The sequence below is a fragment of the Culicoides brevitarsis genome, chromosome 2 (genome assembly GCF_036172545.1).
Source record: "Culicoides brevitarsis isolate CSIRO-B50_1 chromosome 2, AGI_CSIRO_Cbre_v1, whole genome shotgun sequence".
NCBI lineage: Eukaryota > Metazoa > Arthropoda > Insecta > Diptera > Ceratopogonidae > Culicoides > Culicoides brevitarsis.
Window position 1 is genome coordinate 33,440,395 of NC_087086.1, and position 21,966 is coordinate 33,462,360.

The 21,966-nt window shown below is 32.7% G+C and overlaps 2 protein-coding genes across 4 annotated transcripts in view; one reads left to right on the top strand and one right to left on the bottom strand.

Annotated features, from left to right (window-relative positions):
• LOC134832004 (titin) overlaps positions 1 to 21,966 on the top strand; it is a 61,156-nt gene that overhangs the window by 21,628 nt on the left and 17,562 nt on the right. For 2 of the 3 annotated variants that reach the window (XM_063845878.1, XM_063845879.1), the window contains 9 exons: positions 1,023 to 2,811; positions 3,960 to 4,166; positions 4,222 to 4,361; positions 8,886 to 9,753; positions 10,852 to 11,382; positions 11,504 to 11,830; positions 12,148 to 12,269; positions 12,332 to 12,512; positions 12,573 to 12,955. In XM_063845878.1, the coding sequence (XP_063701948.1) occupies positions 1,023 to 2,811; positions 3,960 to 4,166; positions 4,222 to 4,361; positions 8,886 to 9,753; positions 10,852 to 11,382; positions 11,504 to 11,830; positions 12,148 to 12,269; positions 12,332 to 12,512; positions 12,573 to 12,688 (4,281 nt within the window). In that variant the 3' untranslated portion in view covers positions 12,689 to 12,955. Of the gene's footprint in view, positions 1 to 1,022; positions 2,812 to 3,959; positions 4,167 to 4,221; positions 4,362 to 8,885; positions 9,754 to 10,851; positions 11,383 to 11,503; positions 11,831 to 12,147; positions 12,270 to 12,331; positions 12,513 to 12,572; positions 12,956 to 21,966 lie in introns of those variants that run through there. The other variant, XM_063845880.1, reaches the window with a different exon arrangement.
• On the bottom strand, positions 17,440 to 18,014 carry LOC134832009 (uncharacterized). The gene is made up of 2 exons (XM_063845890.1): positions 17,910 to 18,014; positions 17,440 to 17,850 (listed from the first exon to the last, which is right to left on the bottom strand). Exons 1-2 carry the CDS (start codon positions 17,961 to 17,963, stop codon positions 17,479 to 17,481), a joined length of 426 nt encoding a protein of 141 aa, XP_063701960.1. The 5' UTR covers positions 17,964 to 18,014; the 3' UTR covers positions 17,440 to 17,478.

Genomic DNA, 21,966 nt, shown 5'->3' on the forward strand with positions numbered 1-21,966 from the left:
TTAAAATTTTAAAAAATAAAAAAAAAACTAATAAAAATTTATAAATTTTAAATAAATAAAAAATTTATTTAAAAAAATAAATTAAAAAATTAATTTAAAAAAAATTAAATTAAAAAATTAATTAAAAAAAATTAAATTAAAAAATTAATTTAAAAAAGGATTAGGTAAATTAATTTTTCAAGATAAAATATTCATAAAAATTTGTTAAAAAAAAATTAAAATTTTGAAAATTAAAAATTAGCAAAATATTGAAGAAGATCAAAAAAAATTAAATTAAATATAATTTTTAAATTAACATAAAATTTCAAAAATTAATTTTTCATAAAATAAATTAAAAATACGCTCAAATCATTCATTAACCAAAACTTTTAAAAAAAATATTTTTTTATGATATTTTTTTCAAACATTATTTATTTGCTTAATTAAATTTATATTGAAGCAGCTTTGTTTACAAAAATCGTTTTCTTTTTCTTTATTTTCTTTTTCATTATTACACAAACATTTGTTTGTTCCATTTTTCTTCTTTTTTTTTCTGAATAAACAATTTTTTTTTCATCGTGCCAAACAACAAATGTCTCGCACCGCGCAGAACAATTGCAAAAGTATTAAATTTATGTATTTATTGTTCCTGAAAGTTAAACAAATACGAGGCGGGTTAAAAATAAGCTGAACTCGGGAATTAAACGATTAATTGCCGCTCATCAGAGACGCGAAAATTTTCATTTTAATTTTCGAAAAATGAAAATTTTTAGACACGGACCTGAGTTTATTTTCCCACACAACGACACGGATGTCTTCGACGTTGCTCTTCAATATAATTCTCGGCCCGCGCACACCACGCAACGAGAGCGAAATTTATTTTTATCTGCGAGACGATGAGAAGATTTATTCGGGAAAAAGCGACAACAACTGACTTTTTTTTTATTTTTATCTTTTTTTTCTACTTTCACACTTTTCGCTGTCGATCTCGTGAGTGACAATTCAACATATTAATGATTTTCTCTCTTGATTTTTCTCGGTAGGTGCATTATGAAAACGAAAAGGCGAGTTTAGTCATAAATGAGGCGTTCCTGAAAGATGCTGGCGTGTACACAATAACCGCAAAAAATATCGCCGGAGAAGTATCAAGTGCCAGTAGCGTTTGTGTCAAAGGAAAATTACCCCACGAAACGAGTGACAGCGAAGCTGTGAGCGATATGGAGCCAATTAAGCCATCCGTTCAACTGCCCTTGAAAAATGTGGCAGTTTTCGAAGGAAAACCCGTGCGTTTGGATTGTGTCATTATCGGAGTGCCCGAACCTGAGGTCATTTGGTATCACAATGAACGTCCCGTCAAAGAAAGTGCCGATGTTCAACTACTTTTCCAAGGGGATCGTTGTTCGTTGGTCATTCACGAAGCTTATCTCGAAGACGCGGGCGAGTACAAAGTTTTCGCCATCAATTCCGCTGGTGAGGCTTCGAGTCATTGTACTTTGTCAGTGACTCCGTTGAACTTGGCAGAGCCTGCAGTGCGAAAACCGCCAGAGGAAAAAGCCGTTTCCACGGATATTCCGCCGAAATTCGAAAAATTACTCACAGACGTGCTGTGCGTCGAAGGTGACTTCATCGAGTTGGAATGCACGGTCTTTGGCTCGCCATTGCCCGAGATTAAATGGTGCTTGAACAACAAAGATGTCGTCGAGGACCAACGTGTGCATGTGCTTGCGCAACCCGACGGCGTCGTTCGCCTAAAAATAGAAGATGCACGTCTCGAAGATAAGGGTGTGTACACTGTCAAGGCCACGAATTCCGCTGGCGAGGCAAAATGTTTCGCGCATTTGATCGTAAAACCCATCGTAAATGCCGCCGAGACGCAAACCGACACCGAACCAGCCGAAGAAAAATTAATTCACCCCTCGTTCAAGGAACTTTTCGCCGATATCACGGTCCCCGAAGGCGGTTCAGCCAAATTTGAGTGTATCGTTAATGGTCGTCCCGCGCCAAAAGTTCGTTGGTTATTCAATGATCAACCGATCCAAGGCAAAACTTTCCTCCCAAGCACCTCAGGGGATCGCCAAATCTTGTTTATTCCTGAAACGAGCAAGGAAACTGTGGGAAAAATCTCTTGCGTCGCCGAAAACGAAGTAGGTCGCGCCGTTTGCATCGCCTATTTACAAATTGTTCCATCATCGACACTCGCTGTCGTTGCCGAACCACCGCAAACAACGACGAATGAAAATAACATCACAAACGTCACGAATATCACAAATGTTCGTAACATCAACGAGTACATCACGTCGACCACGAACAAAGTCATCGAAAATGGGGACACGAAACACAGCGAAACGCACACCAAGCAAGCGGTTCACGATCAATCCATCAAACGTGTGGGCGAAGAGGAGCCTGTTGTCTACGAAACGCGACATCTGGATGAGTCACGAACTGTCGAAAAAGGCGAAAAGCTCGAAATTAAGGAAGCCAAAGACGTTCAAGAGTCAATTATTGCGACTTCGGGACAAATTTCCACGGGAAAACCAGCGAGAAAGGCAATGCCGCCGCGTTTGGTGACGCCGTTCGTTGGAAAAATTGTCGATCAGCATCAAGATGTCGTCTTTGAAGCAACCTTTGATGGTTTTCCGACGCCTACGCTTGAACTCACGAAGAACGGAAATCCCTTGGAGATGGAATTGGGACGAGTTACAGTCAATAGGGACTTGAATACGGTCAAGGTAGAGCTGAAAAATGTAAATGTTAATGATGCGGGAAGGTATTCGTGTACAGTTTCGAATCCTGCAGGGTCAGCTGGATGTACGGCGGATCTCGTTGTTAAAAGTAAGTACATTTTTTACCTTTTTAAATTGAAAGTTAAATGATTTTAGATGAAAATTATGAATTTTGATACGAAAAAATAAAAAAAAATTTAAAAATTGAGAAAAAAATTTTAAAATGTTGAAAAAAATTTAGAAATTTTGAAAAAAATTTTAAAATTTGAGGAGAATTAAAAAAAAAATTAAAAAAATTAGGAAAAAAATTTAAACTTGAAGGAAGTTAAGATATTTTCTTTAAAAATTTTAGTTAAAAATTTTAAAAAAACTTTGTGCATGAATAAAATTTAGAAAAATTTTGAAAACAAAGTTCATCGGAAAAATTTATAAAAATTAAGATTTGAAGGAATTTTAAAAATATTTCACTTTCAAAAAATTTTAGAAAAAATTAAAAAAATTTTTTAAATTTTTGAGAATTTAAAAAAAAGTAAAATTTCGAAAATCTTTTGAGAAAATCCTCGAATTTTTTGTGGAAAAGTCGGAAAATTTTACAATAGAAATTGAAATTTTGAAAAGAAAAACAATTTCAGTAAAATTATGAAAACTTTAGTAATGAAATATTTTTGAATATTTTTTAAATTTTTAAAAATATAGTTTTTGCAAAAAAAAAACTACAATTTGAGAAAAATTTCGGAAATTCAATAGTTTTTATGGAAAATTTTATATAAAAATAAAATTTGAATGAAATTAAGGAGAATAAATTTTTTTTTTAAATGAAATTTTTGAAAAAAATTTAAAAACTTTAACGCTTTAACGAAAAGATTTAAAAAAATGGAAATTTAATAAATTTTATTAAAAAATTAAAATTTAATTTATTAAAAAAATATAAATTAATAAAGAGTTTACAAAAAAAAATTTAAATTTAAAAACTTTAAAAAATTGAAAAAAAAAAAATTAAGAAAAAAATTAATGTTTTCTCAAAATTTAAAATTAAAAAAAAAATGGTAAAAATTGAAAATTTTAAAAAAAAAAATTAAAAAAATTTTTAAATTTTAAAAATTTAAATTAATAAAAATTTTCCGAAAAATAATGAAAAAATTTAAAACTTTAGGAAAAATTGAAAAAAAAAAAATTTTTTTGAGGAAAAAAAAAATATGTAAAAATTAAAATTCAACAAAAAATCGAATAAAAATTCAATTTTTTTACCTTTCACAGAACACGTCTTCCCTCCAGTTTTCTGCCATCGCTTATCATCCGCAATTGTCACAGTCGACGAGCGCTTAAACTTGGAAGTAACGATCACCGGAACACCCGAACCAACTGTTACTTGGTTCAAGGACGACGTTCCCATCAATGATGCGAAATTATCTCCATTCAAAATCAGCAGAGCCGACAATTCATACAAATTGATCATTGAACATGGTAAATTTCCTTTAAAATCAATTTTTGACAAATTTTCTCAAGATTTTCGTTTTAGCTCAATTATCCGACGCTGGAAAATACATGGTTCGTGCTACAAATGGAGGCGGCGAAGCCCGAAGCTTAGCTGACATTGTAATTCTCGAGAAATCCGCCGCTCCGGAACCCGTTGTGCATATTGCGCCTCCGCCAATTCAGGTACTTTTCTTTTTTGTCTTTGAGCAAAATCGATATGGAATCGAAAAAACGAGACAAAATTGCTGTTAAACTCCACTTTAGGTCAAATTTTGCATGAATTTCAAATGAAAATCCATTCAAAATTTCAAAATTACTCCTCTGAAATCGGCAAAAACACAAATTCGAGAACAATTATTCACATTTTCTTTCTTTTTCTATCATCCTCTTTCTCTTTTTTTCACATTTTTGAATCATTTCGACTTTTCATTGTACATAAAAATCATTTTTCACACAAAAATTTCCTTCAACACACATCTCTTTCTCTCATTTTACACATTACACACATACTTTAGCCGACACAAGAGACACCAACGAAGGAAACTGCCGTTCAATCTGTCGCTCTCGAAACGCAAACAGGCGAAACTCAAACGCCCGCGAAGGAATTAAAGTCCACGGGAGTCAATGTGGGAACGGATCAAGCAACGCAAGAGACAAATACCGAACCGAAGCCCGAATTAGTGACGGGAGGCACCCAAACATTGCCTGAACCGGAAAAAGTGAAGGAAGAAAAGCACGAAATTACGTCAGAAAAACCGAAGGAAGTCGCAATTCCATTGCCAGATGCCCAAAAAGGAGTCGCCGTTGAGAAAGTCGAGGCTGAGGAACAAAAAGTACCCGAAACAACTCCATTGGAAGTCGAAAAATTGCCTTCAGACGAGCCAAAACAAGCGATTTCCGTCGAAAAAGTTGAAAAACAAGAAGAAAAAGCTCCGGAAGGAACCCAATTACAGGTTGAAACTTTGCCAGAAAAGGAAGCTAAGCAAGGAATTGTTGCTGAAAAAGGAGAACAAGACCTCCAAATCGTTCCTGCTGGATTCCCTGTGCAAGTTACGCCTGCTGTTCCGACGCCAGAAGCTCAAAACGCCGTTTCTGCTGAAAAATCTGAAGCTCAAGAACAAAAAATGCCCGAAACAACTAAAGTTGAGACTGAAAATTTGCCTTCTGAGCCAAAACAAGCAGTTTCTGTTGAAAAATCTGAAGCTCAAGAACAAAAATTGCCTGAAACAACTAAAGTTGAGACTGAAAATTTGTCTTCTGAGCCAAAACAAGCAGTTTCTGTTGAAAAATCTGAAGCTCAAGAACAAAAAATGCCCGAAACAACTAAAGTTGAGACTGAAAATTTGCCTTCTGAGCCAAAACAAGCAGTTTCTGTCGAGAAATCTGAAGCTCAAGAACAAAAAACTCCCGATGCAAAGCCATTGGAGGTTGAAAAATTGCCTCAAAGTGAACCAGAAAAGGCAATTTCAGCCGAAAAATGCGACAAAGAAGAAGAAAAAGTTCCTCAAGCTGCTCAAATCGCTCCTCCAATGCCTCCTCCGAAGCCCTCACAAGGCATTTCAGCTCAAACTGGCGTCACTCCTACCTTCACAGACTTCCCAACTGCCATCAAACTGCAATCAACTCTCATCCAACAAAAACCCGAAACCCCCGAATCCACAAAAACGGTCCAAAGTGCGACAACAATCGCGACACAAACGTCCAAAACTCACACAGAAACAACAGGCACCCAATCTATCGCTTCTCTACCTTCTTCTATGCATGAACCTGCTTCTTCAAGCTCTCAAGCTACTCAAGCCACACTCCCTCCTTACGCGCCGCCAAGTAACGTTCCCGCTAAAGATTCTTGTTTCGAATTTAAGGAAACGCCCGCGGAGCCACCAAAATTGCAAGAACTCTCCTTCAATGCTGCGGAAAAGCTCTCAACTGAAACGCAATCGCATCAATTCACGTCATCTTCGATGATCACCGAAACCTCGAACGAGATAAAAATGACGACACAAACCTTGGAACCCAATATGCCGCTTTCGATTGACGTCAATACCGCTGTCGAGTATGGATTTGCTCCGAAACCCGCAACGCCTGCGACACCAACGCAAAAGGGAGCCCGTTTGCATGACCGAATCAAAGCTTTGGAGGAATGTCAAATGAAGAATGATGTCCTTGTGCAAGGCGGAATTCGTCTTTTGCCCCAAATGAGTGTCAATGAACAGAAAAAATCCTCCACGACGGTCGAAGAAACGAAAAAAGTCGAAATTTTCGAGCAACGCGAGCCTTTGTACCCGATCCCAACGGAACCATGGATGCCAGAAACCTTTATTTCGTCTTCTGAAGCGCCAGCAGCTCCTGTAACGCCCGTTCCGTTGCCTACTTTCGTGCCAAAATACGAACCCGAGCACTTGTCGTACTCGCAACTGTTGGAAGTTCAGAAAAATCGCGAGACTCCAGCTTCTTATGAGGTTTCTATCCCCGCCTCGAGCGAATGTGAGTTCGAACAACACTTGTCGACGACCGAAAAACGCCATTTGTTCGAACAAAAGATCCGAGAAACGCAAGAATCGGCTCCAGTTCATCGCGAAACTGAATTTGTACCGCTTTATGATGCCGAAACTGCGCAACAAATGGAACAAGAGCACATGCAACGGATGTCTTTGCAAGCCAAACGTGAAATGTTCGAAGGAAAGATTCGAGAAATCGAAGCTTCGACATTGCCCCCATTAGCGCATAAGGCAGATTTGACTTCTCCGAATATCGTGAGGCAAATGGCAGAACGCCCATTATCGCAAGTAGGCGAAAATTTGTATCTCGAACCGGGAACGCCGCCAGAAATTTTGTATGCGCCCCAATTTGAGAAGGAACAACAGCGAAAATCCACGGAAACGCGTCGCACGGAGAAATTTGAGCAATTTGAAGCACGTGAAAGTTACACCAAACCTGTTCATCATGAGCCAGTTGCTGTTCCGCCAGTTCAACAAGGCTCAGAAGCGTTGTATGTCCCTGAAAAACCGCACGATTTCGGATATCGTCATGTACAGCCGCCTCAAAAGATGCCCGAAATGCCCAAACAGCCGCCCGTTCAAACGTTCTACGAGACCCAAAGTCACTTCCAGCAGCATCACGAGCAAACTTTCACGCCAATTGCGCCAAAACCGAAGCCCGTTGCTCCCCAAAAGCCAATTCAGACACAAAAAAGCCACGAAACCTCTTACTCGAACTCGTATCAGCAGCAAAATAACACAACGACAACGAGTACACACCAAAAACTCGTTCAGCATCATCAACACTCATACAAACAGTACCACAGTCAGCAACAGCAACAACCACAAATTCAGCCACAAGCTCCTCCAAAATTGGTTAAGCCTATTCCCATTAATGCCAATGCTTCTCAAATGTCAAATAATGTGAGTCATACGAGTCATAAGACGACCTCGAGTCATCAATATCACCAACAAACAAATCAAAAGGTTCGCAATTCTGTGTGATTTTTTTTTTGTGTGTGAAGCTTTCCCTGCAGTTTTTCCCCCCAAGTGCTTTGTTTTGCTTTTTGAAACAAAATTATCCTGAAATTTGCGTGGAATGAACGAAAAAAAGTGAAAATTGAAGGTGAATTGATGCGATTTTGATTGAATGGAGAATATTTTGAACGCTTTTAGCTGAATTTTTGAAAATTTTTTTTTATTTTTTTTATAGTATAGAGCTCTCAATTATATTTTTGAAAATTTGATGAAGAAAAAATTTATTTTCGAAAATTTTTTAAGTTCGAAAAAATTTCGAAATTAAAATTTTTAGATTTTCAAGTGCTTTTAAGCTTTTGAGAATACCTTTTTTTTTGCAAATAAAAAAAATAAAAATTTTTCGAAGATCGTAAAATTCGTAAAAATGTTTTTCGAAAATTTGTTAAGTTCGAAAAAAAATTCGAAATAATTTTTTTATTTTAGACTTTTAAATAAATGCTTTATAATTTTTAAAAATTGTTTTTATGAAAAGAAAAGTTTAAAAATTTTATGATTTTCGATTTTAGACTTTTAAATAAATGCTTTATAATTTTTAAAAATTGTTTTTATGAAAAGAAAAGTTTAAAAATTTTATGATTTTCGAAAATTCTTTAAAACTTTTTCTAATTTTCGAATAAAAGTTTAGATCTACGTCTCAGTTTTTCGAAGATCTGAAATTTTTTTTCGAAAATTTAAAAAGATCTTTAAAAAATTGAAAATCATAAACTTTTTTAACTTTTCTAATCATCAAAAACAATTTTTAAAAATTATAAAGCATTTAAAAGTCTAAAATAAAAAAAAAATATTTCGAATTTTTTTTCGAACTTAACAAATTTTCGAAAAACATTTTACGTACTTCGAAAAATTTTTATTTTTTTTATTTGCGAAAAATTTTCAAAAGTTTTACAAACATTTTGATATAAAAATTTGTTTTGATCATTTTTCGAAAATTAATAATTTTATTTTTTGAACGAATTTTTTTTTCGAAATTTTTTTTTTAATTTTTCGAAAATTCGAACAATTTTTATAAATTTGCGAAAATTTTAAAATAGTGAATTTTTATTTCAGCTCTTCAATAAATTGTACAAAAAACAGTAACTAACACTTGATTTGAAGCAAATTTTGCATTAATTTTCCTTTCCAGCATGACCCTTTTAGTTTTTCCTCTCAAAAAAGTTTTTTTTAGATTTTTAATTTTTTTTTCAATTTTCAGGCAATTCAACGCGAAATGCAACAACTCGAGCCAATGCCCTTCAAGCCAGATGCTCCTCGTTCGAAACCTGCCAAAGTTCCCCCTCCGCCATCTCCTTCGAAATTCATCAAGGGCGATTTCCACGAAAGTGACTACGAAAGCGACGTTTCTTTGCACTATCCAACTCGTTCGCAATACAAACCCGTTCGTCCTCTTCTAACACCAACAGCTGGCGGAAGAAGCACTCTTGGCAGAACGCCAACTCCTCCAACGGAATTCGATCGCCCGCCAACTTTCGAAGGTCCTCCGCGCCCGAAATTCCAACCGATCGAGAAGCAAGTCGAAACAAAACCCGCGAAAAAAGCTCCGCAACCGCAAGTTGTTCGACCAAAACCGATGCCAGCGAAGCCAATGCCCGTTTTGCCGCCGCAAGAACCCCCAGCGCAAGTTCAGTACCAACATCACGTGCAACAAATGCAAAGTCAATATCAACAAAATTTGCAGCAACAAAATTATCAACAACAACAGCAAAATCATCAGCAGCAACAACATCACCGAAGACATCACGAAGAAAAAGTTCATCGCGAAGTTTATCATTCGGAGCCAGTTACGCACACTTATTACACGGCAGTTGCGGGAGTTCCGAAACATTTGAGCAACGCAGTCGCTACTGAGACCTCGAAGCACATGCAAATGAAGGAATCGACAGAAAAGAGTCAAAGAACGGTAAATGTCACGCATACGAGACGCGTAATTGCGTTGGATGATCATCAACGAATGCACAAGGAAGAGCAAAAGTTAGAGCCTTTCCCGTATCAAGCGCCTCCAGTTTCAATGCGTACGAGACAACGTGTTCCTCCTCCGCCGACGCCAACGAAATTCATACCAGGTAATTAATTTTTTGTGAATTTTTGAAGGTTTTTGAGTATTTTTGTAAAATTTTATGAGTGTATGAAAAGATTTTCGAAAATTTGAGAAGATACTTTAACGAATTTTGACAATCTGAGAAGATATTTTAACGAATTTTGACAATCTGAGAAGTTACTTAAACGAATTTCGAAAATCTGAGAAGTTACTTGAACGAATTTCGAAAATCTGAGAGTTTACTTGAACGAATTTCGAAAATCTGAGAGGTTACTTGAAAGAATTTCGAAAATCTGAGAGGTTACTTGAAAGAATTTCGAAAATCTGAGAAGTTATTTGAACAAATTTCGAAAATCTGAGAGGTTACTTGAACGAATTTCGAAAATCTGAGAGGTTACTTGAAAGAATTTCGAAAATCTGAGAGTTTACTTTAACGAATTTCGAAAATCTGAGAGGTTACTTGAACGAATTTCGAAAATCTGAGAGGTTACTTGAAAGAATTTCGAAAATCTGAGAGTTTACTTTAACGAATTTCGAAAATCTGAGAGGTTAGTTCAACAATTTTCGAAAATCTGAGAAGATACTTTAACGAATTTCGAAAATCTAAGAAGTTACTTTAACGAATTTCGAAAATCTAAGAAGTTACTTGAAAGAATTTCGAAAATCTGAGAAGATACTTTAACGAATTTCGAAAATCTAAGAAGTTACTTGAAAGAATTTCGAAAATCTGAGAAGGTACTTTAACGAATTTCGAAAATCTGAGAGGTTAGTTCAACAATTTTCGAAAATCTGAGAAGATACTTTAACGAATTTCGAAAATCTAAGAAGTTACTTGAAAGAATTTTGAAGATCTGAGAAGGTACTTTAACGAATTTCGAAAATCTGAGAAGATCTTTTCACAAATTTCGAAAATCTGAGAGGTTACTTGAACGAATTTCGTAAATCTAAAAAGTTACTTGAAAGAATTTCGAAAATCTGCGAAGTTACTTGACTGAATTTCGAAAATTTGAAAACTTTCTTCGAAAATTTTTCGAAAATCCAAGGTAAGCTTTGTACTTCCCCTCATTTCATCTTCACTTCATCATTGTCCACGTCCTAAAACTGTTTTTGTCTCTTGTCTCAGGTGAATTCCGTGAAAGTGATTACGAGTCTGAGGTCGACAATGCTCGCATCCGTCCTCTCTGGACCCCGAATCCCTTCGACGAACACGATTTACGTTATCGTCCCGTTCGCCCAGCCTTGCATGGAGGTCGAGCCACGAGTGTTCCTCGCTCCTACGAACGCGTAATGACCCCCATGGAGTTCGATCACGGCCCCATTATGCCTTCAAAGATCGACGTTTTGGCTGAACGCGACTTGTACACGAACACGACGCAAACTCTGGATCGCGCCGCCTTGAAAAAATCCAAATCCAAGTCAAAAGTGACGCAAGACGACATCACAATCCGCAACAAATTCGGCAGTTACAAAACTGTCGCCCAGAATCAAGTCGATTCAATGAGTTCGCAATTCAAGAACAAAGCGCACCAATTCATTCGGGACATCAGCGATGCTCGACAAGAGTATAAACCGACGGTGAAACGTGCCAGCAGCGTTTATGGCGACGAACGGAAGCCTCAAGTGTACCGCGACGAGAATCGGGTGTCGGAATATGGTAAGTAATGTGTTCATTTTTCATCTTTTTTCGCAAATTTTTGTAAAAAAAATCCTCTTGTTCAATTTTTTTCCCTTGAAATTTCCGTTAAATGTCAATTTTTCACAAAAAATAAAAAAAGGCACAAAGCACATTGATCCCGACACGGGACTCATTTACTTCAAATACGATTTTGGCTATGAATTTGGCATCATCTTCCCGGGCGAAGGTAAACGCGTTGTCGGCGGATTTCGCGATTGCAAAAGTGGCGGCATGACACGCAACGAAATCAGCGGTAAGCCGAGCGTGAGACAGGCGGGCGACATTGAAGTGCCCGTTTTGCACGAAAAATCCGGATTGCCACAATTGCCGCCGCCCCCATCGGCAATGAAACAAGATAAAGCCTCGAAACGACACAGCTTGCCGGCACATTTCGCGGGCGGAGAACCGCCGCACATCAATGTTCAAGGTAGATGCGCGAGAAAATTTGCTTGAAAATTGCATGAAATCGTAAATTTTAACAAATTTAACCTGAATTTGAGTGTTTTTTGATGTTTTTAACCAAATTTTAATAGAAAGTGAGATCAAAAAAAATTTTTTATGAAAATCTAAGGACTTCAGGTAAGTAAAAGTTTGATTTTTAACTAAAATTGAATGAAATTCGCTTTTTAACTTTAGATTTAGATCAAATTTAGACCAAAAATAGTGAAAATTAGACAAAAATCGCATAAAATAGCTTTAAAAAATTTTTTTAAGACAATTAATGACTAAATTTTCCCTTTCAAGACAATTCCTGGAGCCAACAACACAATTTACGCACAACCCCAAATACGCAACAAGTCTTATTTGGAAATGTTGTGAACCATGAAGAGCCAGAAGGGCCCAAAAAACCTCCACTTTTCATCACAGTAAGTTATTTTTTTAAAAAATTTCTCGAAAAAATCAATTTTAACTTTGAAAAAAATTTCAGCCCTTGAAGGATATCGCAGCGGTAAGTGGTCAAAGTGCCCGTTTCGAGTGCATTGTACAATGTGAACCGCATCCCGACATCACATGGACCAAAGATGGCGAATTTGTGCAAAATACCTGTCGCACCGTCGTCGAATACCGAAATGGAGTGTGTCGCTTGACAATTCCTCAAGCTTATCCAGGTGAATTTTTGAACTTTTTTATTAAAAAAAAAATTTTTTTTTTTTTTTAATTTTTTGTAGTTGACGCTGGACAATACAGCTGCACAGCAAGAAATTGCTTGGGAACTGCGACAACCTCAGCCGAGTTGATTGTTCCAACGGGACATCATGGAAAGAGGAGTGGCTTTAGGAAGTGAAAAAAAATTTAGCGAAGCTTAGCTGGATAAAAAAAGCTTTTGTTGTGCAAAATATAAATTATTCTATATTTATTTAGCTTTTAATGAAGAGATATCAACAGAAAAAAATATTTATTGTAAATGTATTAGTGCCTTTTTGCAGCGATTTGAAGCCAAATGCAAGAAAAATCTACGAAATGTTTTATTTTCCTTTTTACTCGTGCAATGTATTTGTAATTTTTTGAACTTTTTTTTTGAATGAATTCAAGTAAATAAATTTATTGCTTTATTTGATGGTTTTTTTTATTAAAAAATTATTTTTTCGAGAAAATTCGAGTAACAAGGCGTCTCCATTTTGTTTATTTTTATTTAAAATTTTTAGGTTATATCAAAAATGTTTCATCTTTGATCTTATATTTTTTTGATTCTGTGGAAAAGTTTTAAGTTTTTCTATGAAAATTGTTAAAAAGTAAGTTTTTGCTCAATTTGATGAGATTTTAATGAAAATGTCAATTCAAATAAAAAATTCGTTAAAAATTTGAAATTCGCCTTTTTGCTGATTCAAATTAAAAAAATATTTTTTAATTTTTTTTTTTTTTTTAAATTTTTTTAAAAATTAATAATTTTCTCTTCAAGATCAACGTTTTTTTTCTAAAATTTCAAATTTTTTTTTTTTATAACGAATTTTCTTTTTAAATAATTTTCAAATTATTCAAAAGTGAAAAACTTGATTTTCTCGTTTTCACTGACATCTCTGAGCATTTTTCACATCTTCACACACTTTTCTTTAAACTTTTTTCATATTTTTTTCTATAAATATCTCAACCGCACGACAAAATCGCGATCGTATGTGAAGCGTGCCCGATCTAAAATTAGCTTGATCGCATCTCATCTCGAAATGCGAACGCCATTCATTATCTCAGTCGCCCATTTATTTTGACATTTTCATGACATCGGTGCGCTTGCTAGTCTGACCGAATTAAAAACAAACATTTTAATTTAACGATTTAACAAGTTGGTAATTTGTTAAAACAATTTTCAGTTCAGATGAGTTCAGAAATTTGTTTTGATATTTGGGCGCGTGTTCAACGAGAATTTTTTGGCAGGCAGTCAATGTTTCTTTTTTTCTTTGAGATGTTAGACAAATTTTCAATTAATTAATTGTTTTTCGCGTTAATTAAACGAAATTGGTGACATACTGACGAAAATTCGAAGAAAATTACATAAAAGAAATTTTTATAATTTTTAAAAAATTTTTAGATTTTTTCAAAAAAAGTAAATACAAAAGTAAAATTTTTAATAAATATTTTTAATTTAATAAAATAAAAATTATTTTTAAGAAAAAAATTAAAAAATTTCATTTTTCAATTCTGTTCATAATTTCATTTTCCATTTGGTTCCATTTTCCGATCTTTAGATCAAAATTTCGTTCGATGATCGTTTCATCAGCTGTTTGATCATCTGATCAGCTCTTCAATGTTGTTTTATTTCTCTCAAATTAGTCAATAGCAAAAAGACATGCGCAATATTCTGCCAACTAAGTTTTATTTACACTTTTCTTGCCAAAAAGTTGATTTTCCTCTCTGTTTACATGTTTTTTGAGAGAATAAGACGACAATAACAGAGAATTTAGAGAAAGTGAGGAAAATGACATCAAAAGTACGAACAAGATCAGCTGAGAAGCGATCAGAAACGAAGATCTTTTTGGGCGAGTTATTTTTGGAAACGCATGCGCAAAAAAATCTTGTAAAATAAGCGGAAAATGGAACACTTGAAGATCAGTTTTTGATGCAAAGTGATCTTTTGAACAATATGAAATACAATTTTTGTACTTTGAGAAACGTGAAATCATAGCACAGGCCTAATTTTTGTAAAATATAAGAAAATTTTCAAAATTTAGTATTCTTTTGGTCAAATTAGTTCCTGAAAATGATAAAAAATTTATTCGAAATAGATTCAAAAGACAATTTTTTTTCATACCAATTTTTTTACTAATGTTAAAAGTAAGATTTTAGTACAGAAAAAATCATGCAAAATTTCTTCAATTCTTTCATCAATTATGAACTTTATTTTAATGCTAAGGGCTCTAAAATTTGAATTCTGGGTTGATAACTTGAAAAATTTTACAAATCAATCAAAAAATTTCAAAAAATCTCTTAAATTGAAAATATTTTAAAAGAAAAAAATTTATTCTTAAAAATTGTAAAATTTTATTTTTTTTTTAATTTGAATCAGCGAAAGGGCGAATTTCAAATTTTTAAATGATTTTTAAAAAATTTTTCTTTAATGAACTGATAAGTAAAATTGAACCAAAATTTAATAAAATTTAGCATTCAAATTTTAAAGAAAGTACGCTGAAACCGGAAAATGTGTAAACTGAAATTGAATTTGCAAGCAAAATTTTTACAAAAAGATTATGAATAAGAATTGAAATCAATTAATTGAATTTTGACCCCTGTGATATTAAAAAATTTAACAAAACAAAATGCCTTGATGTGATAATTGACGAAAAACTCACCTGAAAAAGAATGTTGAACATGTGCAAAAATACTGAAACTGCAAAAAATTCTTTCACTCAACAATATTAAAAAAAAATCCGTACGTGCAAAAATATCGCAACAAAACATTCATTCCACGAGCTCGCGACATCTTCAGTGAAAATCCGCAACTATCAAAAAAACAAAATTCTCTACAGAACATCAGAAGAAATCGTGAAACATATGAAACGTTGTTTATTTTAAGATATTGCTCGATGATTGTGTCACCGTGCCACTTTTTGTTTCACGCTTTTCTAAAAATAAAATTTTTCATCTGTATTTGTCTTCAATGCGTTTCGAAAACAAATTTTACTTGGACCAAGATTTGCTTTTTATTCAAAAAAGAAAAAAAAATCCATTAAGAAATTTTACAAAAAAAAAAAACAAAATTTTTAACAATAACGAGCATGTTTATGCCCTGCCTTGGTCATCAAACATCTAGCGACTTCATATCCAAGATCACACGGATTTGTTCCGATTTTTGCAGAACATTCAGTGATAACAGCTTCCGTTATTTTTGATTTTTCATAAAAATCGGAATATTTGGGATTTTGTAGCGTTGTTGCATTTAATTTTCCACTCGAGTCGATGATGAAATTTCTCTCCACTACACATTTAACGAAACATTTCTCGGATTGTTTTGAAGCAAGAATTTTCATATGCAAAAGTTTTTGAATTTTCTCATGGTTGTCAGAGTAACCAGAAATTGCCAAACATTCTCTTTCGATTTGGTCTTGAGTTGGCGTGGAATTGCTCTGAAAAAAAGGAAATTTTTGTCAATTAAAAAAAATTTAAATAAAAATTTTTACTTACAATTCCTAAATAAGCCACAATTATTGTTGCAATTAACAAAAAGAACTTCATTTTTCAAAATTTTTAAAAATTTAATTTGATTTATTTTAGATTTAATCGATAAGAAGTCACTTCAACTAATGATAAAATGTTTTAGGGACGATTTCGTTTATATACAAAATTTTCAGACAGTTCTCAAGTTCAAAAGCAATAACTCAATTATTGTTGAATCACTTTTAATTCGCTTTAATAACTCAAAAACTGTTTGATAAACGTAAATTTTTATTTTAAAAAAAGTTGTTAATTCGTAAAGTTACAAGTCGAATACAACTAAAAAATCATCAATTACGTTCAGTTACAAGCTTTTGAGTGATTTTGTGGAGTTAATGACTCGATTAAAACATGATTTTTGACATGATAAGACAATTAAAAGAGGCTTGAACTTGATTTTAGTTGGTAAACAAATTGAACACAAAAAGCTACAGAAGAGCTAAATGGAAAAAAACTGACAAGGAAAATCAATAGAAAGTCAGCATGTCACACTGAAACATTTATTTTGATCTTAAGAAGCACAAATTTTGGGAGATATGAGCCAATAACGTGGATTTTTAGATAATTTGAGTTTACATCCCAGTTCACATTCTGATTTTTTGTCCCAATGCACATTTTAAATTTTTCCCTAATTTCACATTTTAAGTTTTTGTCCCAATGCACATTTAAAATTTTTCTCCCAAATCATATTTTAAGTTTTTGTCCCAATGTACATTTTAAATTTTTTCCCAATTTCATATTTTAAGTTTTTGTCCCAATGCACATTTTAAATTTTTGCCCAATTTCATATTTTAAGTTTTTGTCCCAATGCACATTTTAAATTTTTCCCCAATTTCATATTTTAAGTTTTTGTCCCAATGCACATTTTAAATTTTTGCCCAATTTCATATTTAAAATTTTTGTCCCAATGCACATTTTAAATTTTTCCCTAATTTCACATTTTAAGTTTTTGTCCCAATGCACATTTAAAATTTTTCTCCCAAATCATATTTTAAGTTTTTGTCCCAATGCACATTTTAATTTTTGTCCAATTTCATATTTTAAGTTTTTGTCCCAATGCACATTTTAAATTTTTGCCCAATTTCATATTTTAAGTTTTTGTCCCAATGCACATTTTAAATTTTTGCCCAATTTCATATTTAAAATTTTTGTCCCAATGCACATTTTAAATTTTTGCCCATTTCATATTTTAAATTTTTACCCCAATGTACATTTTGAAAATTTTAACCTTATTTTCTTCGAAACGCGATAAAAAAAACTTATTTCAAGTAATTTTTTCTTTCCGTGATCATAAATCTCGCCGGGAAAATCTAATTTAACAAAAACATTGCGAAACCTTCCATTAAGAAGAATCCCAAGAATAATTTTTTTTGTAATTCTTTTATTCTTCTTCAACAAATTTTCTCATGTTTGCGATAACAATTCAACTTTTTAGTGTTCTTCATGCGGAACTCCTGCTTTCTCAACCAAACATTTTCCAGCTTCGTATCCGACATCGCATGGCGTAGCTCCAGTTTTAGCTCCACACTCAGCAATAACGGCATCTGTCATCTTTGCTTTGTCAAAACATTCAGGCAAATCGGCCCCCTTCAATGTCGTCGAGTTAGGTTTTCCCGCAGCATCCAACACGAAAGTACGTTCAGCGAAACACTTGACGAAACATTTCTTGGGTGCAGTAAGTTCGGCTTCGGTACAATGGAAGTCCAAAATGTCATGAATTTCATGGGGCGACAAAGTGAGGGAATTGGCTTCCATGCAATCCGTGACAATTTTGATGATTTGCGGGCTTGGAGTTGGAGGTTGCTAAAATTTTCAGAAAGAAAATTAAAAAAAAATTAAGAAAAATTTTTTTTTAATCTTACCGAATGAACGCCAGCAAAAGCGACGACAAAAAGTGCTGCTAAGATGAATTTCATGACTTTTAATGTTTCACAAGTTGTTTCAATAGAGAAAATTGAATGTGAACTAATGTCATTTACTCGAAATTAGCAACATTTTATATCAAAATAAATTATCGGTCACAATTAAAGCACGTGCTTTAAAGTCAGTAATTGATAAATTATGGCTTAAAACCTCATAAAAACTCGATTTTTTCCCCTAATGTCTTCTTAAATGATGGATTGTGAGTGAAATTCCAGATTTTAATTCATATTTATTTGAAAAATGACTCAAAACACACAAAAACTCCGAAGTAATTGAAGCAGAACTTGACCGTCAAACGAATGACTCAGACTTCGTGCATGTTCAAAGTCGTTGCAATCTCATGGAATTTTATGTAACTCAAAAAATTATGTGTGCGAAAAGTGAGATCCAAAAATAATTTTTTTCTGTGAACGCCCACGTTGAATTTTCAAATTTTAACAGGTATGAGATTCGTCAAATAAAAAAAAATACTGAAAATTTTCACCTTTATAATTGATGTTCACGGAAAAATTTATGAAATTTCAAGAAAATCGTCTTTTTTCATTTAAAAATTTAAAAATTTAATTTTTTTTTTAATTTTTTGAAAATTTTTTAATTTTTTTTTTTTATTTTTTTTTTAATTTTTTTTTTTTTATTTTTATTTTTAATTTTTTTTTTTTAATTTTTTTAATTTAATTTAATTTTTTTTTTAAATTTTTAAAAAATTTAATTTAATTTTTTTTTAAATTTTTAAAAAATTTAATTTTTTAAAATTTTTTATTTTTAATTTAATTTTTAAAAATTTTTAAATTTTATAAAATTAATTTTTTTTTAAAAAAGACGAGCTAAAAAAATTACCTCAACAGTGAAATATTTTGTGAAAAAAAAATAAATTACTATTTTTAATTTATTATCTGGCAGAAAATAAAAACATTCGTGATGATGAGAGTAAATTTTGTGATGGTCACAAAAAAGTTAACAACTTAATATTCGCACAAAATTAGTTAATTTGAGCGAAATTTACGAATTTGTGGTACTTGTGCCATTTTTCTGTGATTTCTTTGAGGTTTCTCTTCGTAAATTTCCGATATCGCGTCGCATATTGACAAAGCACCTAATGACCAATGCAACGGCAATCGCAAGTACCAAAGTGAATCCGGCTATAAAGTACACAATTATACTTTGATTTCCTTTCGTTGATATTTTTTCTTCGACATCCTGAACACTCATTATGAGATTCGAATATTTCACTTCAACTTCCGTGAGATTCATTAAAACAGCTTGAACATCCTCAGCAACTTTCGAGACGTTTTCCTGAACTTCCTTTGTGGATTTTTCCAGATGTTTGACTTCGCCACGTATGACTTCGTTATCTAATCGACCTCGGATCTTCTTTAAATTGACATCTTCGAAAATTTTATCGATCTCGGAGGTTAACAGGCAATCCGTGCCATGAACGAATACATTTTTGGATTTCAATGATTCTGTGATTTTTGTTAAAGAATTGCACTCGAAGGAGTTGTTTTTTAACGAAACAATTCCAAGTAACGGAAATTTGCTTGACATTTGATCGACATCTAAATCTACGAGAAAATTCTGGTCGAGATCGATTCTGTTGAGATTTGGCAACGTTGGAAAGTCACTGAATGGAATGTCGATAAGAGAGTTTTCACTGAGAATTAAATGTCTCAAATTAGGAAGATCTAAAGATGGTTCGATGCGAATTCGATGAATGCCGGCATCTTGGAGGTCGAGATTTGTAAGTCCTTTGGTTTTGCGAAAGACTCGAAAATCGATTTCAGGTAAGGATCCTTGGATGGAGATAGAATCGACATTTGAACAAGCGTCAAATGCTCCAATTTCGATTTTAGTGACATTTTTTAAGGCAATGTTGTTTTCACGATGTAATGTGGCTTCTATTGTTTCGCAGTAATCGCTTGGTATCACAACTCCATGAGTCACAAAAACAAAAATTAATAAAACGAGGAGCTTCACGAGGATCATTTCTGTTAGAAGATGATTCGTTGGAAGAAATTGTTCAACTAAAGAGGATTTTTTACTGTGCATTGCTTTTTTATGGGCAATCAAATAAGGAAATGTTTCAACTTTTATCACTTATCAACTTTGTAAGCTTCCTCTGAGTCAATTGTGAATAGTTAAGTTGATAGAAACGGAAATTCATGCAACTTAATTTTTGTCAAATCTTGCTCCAAATGGATAAAAATTTGTCAGAGGGCTCTAATTTATCATTTTTAATCATTTTATAACTCAAAACTGCCAAAAAATTGAAACTGAAAAAATTTTTTCTTTGACATAGTTTTGATTTGAAAACTAAATCAAGAGCAAAAAAACTGTGTCAAAAACTGTGTCAAAGCAATTTTTGTCAAATCTTGCTCCAAATGGATAAAAATTTGTCAGAGGGCTCTAATTTATCATTTTTAATCATTTTATAACTCAAAACTGCAAAAAAATTGAAACTGAAAAAATTTTTTTCCTTTGACATAGTTTTGATTTGAAAACTAAATCAAGAGCAAAAAAACTGTGTCAAAAACTGTGTCAAAGCAATTTTTGTCAAATCTTGCTCCAAATGGATAAAAATTTGTCAGAGGGCTCTAATTTATCATTTTTAATCATTTTATAACTCAAAACTGCAAAAAAATTGAAACTGAAAAAATTTTTTTCCTTTGACATAGTTTTGATTTGAAAACTAAATCAAGAGCAAAAAAACTGTGTCAAAGCAATTTTTGTCAAATCTTGCTCCAAATGGATAAAAATTTGTCAGACGGCTCTAATTTATCATTTTTAATCATTTTATAACTCAAAACTGCAAAAAAATTGAAACTGAAAAAATTTTTTTCCTTTGACATAGTTTTGATTTGAAAACTAAATCAAGAGCAAAAAAACTGTGTCAAAAGCAATTTTTGTCAAATCTTGCTCCAAATGGATAAAAATTTGTCAGAGGGCTCTAATTTATCATTTTTAATCATTTTATAACTCAAAACTGCAAAAAAATTGAAACTGAAAAAATTTTTTTCCTTTGACATAGTTTTGATTTGAAAACTAAATCAAGAGCAAAAAAACTGTGTCAAAAACTGTGTCAAAGCAATTTTTGTCAAATCTTGCTCCAAATGGATAAAAATTTGTCAGAGGGCTCTAATTTATCATTTTTAATCATTTTATAACTCAAAACTGCAAAAAAATTGAAACTGAAAAAAAAAATTTTCTTTGACACAGTTTTGATTTGAAAACTAAATCAAGAGCAAAAAAACTGTGTCAAAAACTGTGTCAAAGCAATTTTTGTCAAATCTTGCTCCAAATGGATAAAAATTTGTCAGAGGGCTCTAATTTAGCAAAAAAATTGAAACTGAAAAAATTTTTTTCCTTTGACATAGTTTTGATTTGAAAACTAAATCAAGAGCAAAAAAACTGTGTCAAAAACTGTGTCAAAGCAATTTTTGTCAAATCTTGCTCCAAATGGATAAAAATTTGTCAGAGGGCTCTAATTTATCATTTTTAATCATTTTATAACTCAAAACTGCAAAAAAATTGAAACTGAAAAAAAAAATTTTCCTTTGACATAGTTTTGTTTTGATAAAAATCTTCCAAATGGATAAAAATTTGTCAAAGGGCTCTAATTTATCATTTTTAATCATTTTATAACTCAAAACTGCAAAAAAATTGAAACTGAAAAAAATTTTTCCTTTTGACATAGTTTTGATTTGAAAACTAAATCAAGAGCAAAAAAACTGTGTCAAAAATCTTGCTCCAAATGGATAAAAATTTGTCAGAGGGCTCTAATTTATCATTTTTAATCATTTTATAACTCAAAACTGCAAAAAAATTGAAACTGAAAAAAAAATTTTCCTTTGACATAGTTTTGATTTGAAAACTAAATCAAGAGCAAAAAAACTGTGTCAAAAACTGTGTCAAAGCAATTTTTGTCAAATCTTGCTCCAAATGGATAAAAATTTGTCAGAGGGCTCTAATTTATCATTTTTAATCATTTTTTAACTCAAA

Excerpts from the sequence above, each read along its gene's own strand:
- LOC134832009 (XM_063845890.1), bottom strand. The coding sequence starts at position 17,963 with ATGAAATTCATCTTAGCAGCACTTTTTGTCGTCGCTTTTGCTGGCGTT. Across the intron at positions 17,851-17,909 it reads CTTTTGCTGGCGTTCATTCG|CAACCTCCAACTCCAAGCCC; the intron begins GTAAGATTAAAA and ends TGAAAATTTTAG.